Genomic DNA, 4,842 nt, shown 5'->3' with positions numbered 1-4,842 from the left:
TAGGATAAAACTTTTTGCAATCGGCAGCACAATACAGGTACAAGTTCAGTGAAGGTTTTTGTTCCTTTTCTATGAACTTTTATTTTCGAGATCATAGTCACATGAATATTAGCATATGGCTTACTAAGTTGAAACTGTTACTATCAAAGTGTAAGGCGGTACAATCAAATAATCACAGTGGACCAATGTGAGGAGGTGACACCTAGCAGATAACCATTTGTTTTTCTTTAGGGTCAGATAACCATTTGTTGGAACGCCTAGAACAATCGCACATAGATCCAATGTAATTCGGTGCATCCAGCAGCTTCCAGCAACAACGATTGATTTAAGAAAAAGAAGCAATAGGCAGTAAATTCCCACCGAGCCGCACAACATGTCCCTTATCCACACAACATCTCCATTCCTCCGCGGCAAATTTGACAATTTTGACCTTGGGACGAAAGCAATTCACGGAATGAAGTGCCCATGAAACTATTTCACAGCACTGACCCTTTTGTGTAGCGCCCGTCACGCAGGCGCCACACCCTACGGTGCAACTCCCAGCTCTGGGGCGTTGCACGCCTGTCCACCGTGGCAGCCCTTGGGCCCGCACCTAGTAGTGCAGCGCCTCCGAGCCAGGCGCCACACATGTAATGTGCAGCGCCCGGCCCATAGGCGCTGCACTGTGACTTAGATGCCAGCCGCCCCCTCCCCCTCCCCCTCCCCCCACCCCACCCATTCGTTCCAGCAGTTACAGAACAGGCGCGCCGGCGGCTTCCTCCTCTCCCCCTCTCCCAAATCCTTCAGATCCGACGATTTGGTTCGTGCATTTCTTCACCAATCCATCCTAGAAGGTACTCTCCTCCGATCCCCTTCTTTCTATCCATAGAAAATATGATATTTTGAAGATTTGGGGAATCCTTGTTTGATTAGATTAGATTTGAATCTTGCATGTATTAGAACTTTGCATGTATTACAACCCTTGTTTGTTTGATTTGTGGAACCCTAGTTTAGTTTATGGAAGAGTTATTTGTATGAAGTAGGCATAGTTTATGGAAAAGTTATTTGTATGAAGTAGGCCTAGTTATTTGTGAAATCCTAGTTTATTAGTTTTGTTTGATTTGATATGGTTGGATACATAGATTGGTACGGTTGCATCTAGTAGGCGTACTTTAGTTTATTTGTATTCAAAAGATAATCGTGTTGACAAGAAAGCTTTCTTTCAAAATTGTTAGGATGGTTTGGCTTCTCGATGATCACTGGGACAAACAACACCGGTCGTACGCTATGGCGGTGGAGCAGCGGGTAATAATGAAAGTGGCCTGTTTTATGAATTTCGTATTTATTTCAAACACAAATGCCCCATATGTAATGTTATGAATTGTTTGTTTGTAGGAGCTTGCACCTTTGAAGCTTCGTTCTCACGGGGTCACCCTTGGGTGGATGCTCTATGATGAGCGATACACACCGTATGTAAGGGAGACAGGACTTCTCCCTTTCATTCGTATGGTCAGACGGTCGACGCCACCCAACAATGCTCCAGCACTCACCGCGCTTATTGATCATTGGCGGCCGGAGACACATAATTTCCATCTACGGACCGGGGAGATGACAGTGACGCTCCAGGATATTGCTATGATCACCGGTCTTCCTATCGATGGGAATCCTCTATGTATGAGCACCGATTCCGATGGGTGGCGCGCGCAGATGCATGCCCTTATCGGTATGGTTCCTCCGGAGCCTCCGGAACCAGCAGCAGAAAATAAGAAGAAGGAAAGAGTCGCAGCCGGTGCTACTTTCACGTGGATTACTAAGCACTTTGGTACTTGCCCATCGGAAGCTGATGAGGACACGGTCAAGACATATGCTCATGTCTACATGTGGTATGTGATATCCAGGACTGTGTTTGCTGATGGCACAGGCAAGAATGCTCCATGGATGTGGCTGAAGGCGTTGACCGTCTTCGATAGCAATTGGAGTTGGGGTTCGGCGACACTGGCTTACTTGTATAGACAGGTATGAAGTTGTTTCCTTTTCACTTCATTGCTACATTATGAATGCGATCTTGCTCTTAATTGAACCATGTTCTCTTTTATGTGCAGTTGGACGAAGCCTGTTGTAGGTCATCTGGAGGTATTGGTGGTTGTTTGCTTGCACTTTCCATATGGAGCTGGGAGCGTTTGCCGGTTGGACGTCCGAAGAAGGTGAAGTACGATGATTGGGACGACAAAGGTGACCTACTACGGCTACCCACTTGGGCTTACAAGTGGGATGTGATAAATGAGACGACAGATGATCCCTCGGTCATGTACAAGTTGTACCAGAGCGAGCTTGACGCGATCACGCCTGAGCAGGTGAATTGACATTGCATAAGTGATTATGATGCTTCTATTGCAAGTAGATATCAATTTTGCATTCTATCCCATTTTGCAGGTGATATGGGAGCCGTATGGAACAGGAGATAGTTTTGGTAACCCTTTAGAGTTCAGACTGAATCCGATGTGCACTAGGGATAGGGATCTCTGGCGTATGCGGTGCCCACTCATATGCAACTAGGCGGTTGAGCTTCACCTCCCACATCAAGTGCGCCGTCAGTTTGGTTTGTTCCAGGGAGTGGGAGGACACAGACAAGTTGCTACACGCATAAGATATAATTAACCTTGAGTACTTAGCAGCTTCTCGGCGGTTTCGATGCTACTAATATTATGTTTCTAACTTGCAGGTTGGATAGGAAAAGGCAGCGGAAGATTAAGGATTGGGCCAAGCATCACAGAAAGTATGTCGTACAGTTTGCGCTTAGTGTGGAGCAAGCTAGGGCTGGAAAAGGAGTCCAGCTTCGTGAGCACTGCCCTGTAGCATTCAACAACTATCTCACATGGTTTCTTGCAAGTACCCGTGTGGAGGTATGCAAGCCGGCGTATGCTGAGGAGATTTTGGAAGAACCCACTGTTTTTGATGAGGTGGCCCAACACCAGTACAACGCATTAGTCAGGAAAGGCAACTCAGTGATCCCTTCAGCTCCAATGATGAACTTTGTGGTATTTGCCCTCTTTGCTTTTCATTCACTCTATTCACATCTTCGCTTGCCTAACACGTTAATACCATTTCTGTTCATAGCGTGCCCAGATCAAGAAAGCAGCTGATGAGACCGAGACTATTCTTGAAACAACCCCGGCTGGCAAAAGCGATGGAGAAGGTGCACTTCGAGCATTCATCAAGGTTCACATCTCCTTCAAACTAGCACTTAACATGTGTTGCTACGTTCGATGTCTCATTCACTTGTACATGTTGCAGCGCCAGGGCCAAAAGTTAAGGCGGCTATCAAACCTTTTTGGTTGTCGTGACCCCGAGTATGTATCACCAGAACGGTCTAGGTCGGCGACACCATCAGATCCCGCTTCGGGCCAGAGCCATGGTGATCATTTGGAGGATGAGGATGTGGGTGTGGTCACCCAAGAGGTATGGCATGAGCATATATATCCAATTGTTGATGCATTGCTAACTATATCCTCACACACGGTCTTTCCATATCTTTTGTTGATGCATAGGTTGCTGATGATGATATGACCTTGGGGACGTACCAGGTTAGGTCTGCATACATGCTAAAGCCTAGGACGGGAATCAACAAGTACACACCTGAAGACTTCACCCAAAGAGGCAAAAGGACGGTCGGCACCTCGCGGATGGCGGCTTTGGATGACTATTTGGATGACGATGTCGATGACATGGAGGAACCAGAGCCGGAGCGGGAGCGTGTTCCTCTTCCTAGGAAGGTGAAGAAGTTAGCTAGCAAGAGGGGGGGAGCAGCCAAAAAGCGCTCAAGGAACTAGCTCTTCTTAGGAACCAGCCATCGTCCTTTATTTGTAATGTCGGTGAACTTGGAGTTGTTATGTCGGTGAACTTGGAGTTGTTATGTTGGTGAACTTGGAGTTGTTATGTCGGTGAACTTGGAGTTGTTATGTCGGTGAACTTGGAGTTATTATGTCGGTGAACCAGCCTTCCTCTTCTCCTCAAGCTCCTCTTCCTTCTTATTCTTTAGCTTGGCTGCATCCTCCTCTCTAAGCTTCTTCGCAGCCTTCTCCCACCATCCCGCCATCTCATCTTCACCATCCTCCTTCATTGTTGGTTTGTTGGGTTGGGAAGCCGCCATACCTACAATGAGTGAAACATAATGGTTAGTAAAGACAATAAAAACAAATGGAAGCACATGTAAAAGAAGAACATATGAAAAAGAAGAACATATGAAAAACAAGAACATTTGAAACATTATAGTTAGTGAGCAACATACGGAAATGGTCCATCGAGGTATCCAAACATTCCTCTATAACGACCTTGCCCTTGTCCATCACCACGGCCAAGTCCATCACCACGGCCAAGACCATCACCACGGCCAACACCACCACCACGAGCTCTACCACCACCACGGCCTAGAGTACCACCACCACGGCCTCTTGTAAGTCCTAGTTGCCAACCTCTTTGTTGCCTAGATCCTCTTTGACTAACACTTGGTTGGCTTGGCACTTGTTGGCTACCACTTGGTTGGCTTGGCACTTGTTGGCTACCACTTGGTTGGCTTGACACTTGTTGGCTACCACTAGGTTGGCTCCCACTTGGTTGGCTTGGCACTTGTTGGCTACCACTTGGTTGGCTTGACACTTGTTGGCTACCACTAGGTTGGCTCCCACTTGGTTGGCTTGGCACTTGTTGGCTACCACTAGGTTGGCTCCCACTTGGTTGCCTTCACACTTGTTGGCTACCACGTTGTTGCCTTCGCACTTGTTGGCTACCTCTTGGTTGGCTTGGCACTTGTTGGCTACCACTTGGTTGGCTCCCTTGTGTAGCTCCTTGTTGGCTAGTGCTTGC

The 4,842-nt window shown here is 47.3% G+C and overlaps 1 protein-coding gene across 1 annotated transcript; it reads left to right on the top strand.

Annotated features, from left to right (window-relative positions):
* Positions 1 to 967: 967 nt before the first annotated feature.
* On the top strand, positions 968 to 3,809 carry LOC147967497 (uncharacterized). Its single transcript, XM_087523162.1, has 7 exons — positions 968 to 1,284; positions 1,375 to 1,488; positions 1,720 to 1,995; positions 2,082 to 2,333; positions 2,594 to 2,619; positions 2,840 to 3,014; positions 3,528 to 3,809. The coding sequence occupies exons 1-7, from the start codon at positions 1,216 to 1,218 to the stop codon at positions 3,807 to 3,809; spliced, it is 1,194 nt and encodes a 397-aa protein (XP_087379288.1). The 5' UTR covers positions 968 to 1,215.
* Positions 3,810 to 4,842: the final 1,033 nt, after the last annotated feature.

The sequence above is a fragment of the Triticum urartu genome, chromosome 5A, assembly GCF_056163025.1.
Source record: "Triticum urartu cultivar PI428250 chromosome 5A, HENAU_Tu73, whole genome shotgun sequence".
In the NCBI taxonomy this organism is placed as follows: domain Eukaryota; kingdom Viridiplantae; phylum Streptophyta; class Magnoliopsida; order Poales; family Poaceae; genus Triticum; species Triticum urartu.
Note: the sequence above shows the minus strand (reverse complement) of the source record. Positions and strands in the feature narration are given on the sequence as shown.

Bases quoted from the DNA above. Each gene is read 5' to 3' on its own strand.
- LOC147967497 (XM_087523162.1), top strand. From the start codon at position 1,216: ATGGTTTGGCTTCTCGATGATCACTGGGACAAACAACACCGGTCGTAC. The intron at 1,489-1,719 runs GTCAGACGGTCG...GTTCCTCCGGAG, and splicing joins TTCTCCCTTTCATTCGTATG to CCTCCGGAACCAGCAGCAGA. The intron at 2,334-2,593 runs GTGAATTGACAT...TGTTCCAGGGAG, and splicing joins ACGCGATCACGCCTGAGCAG to TGGGAGGACACAGACAAGTT.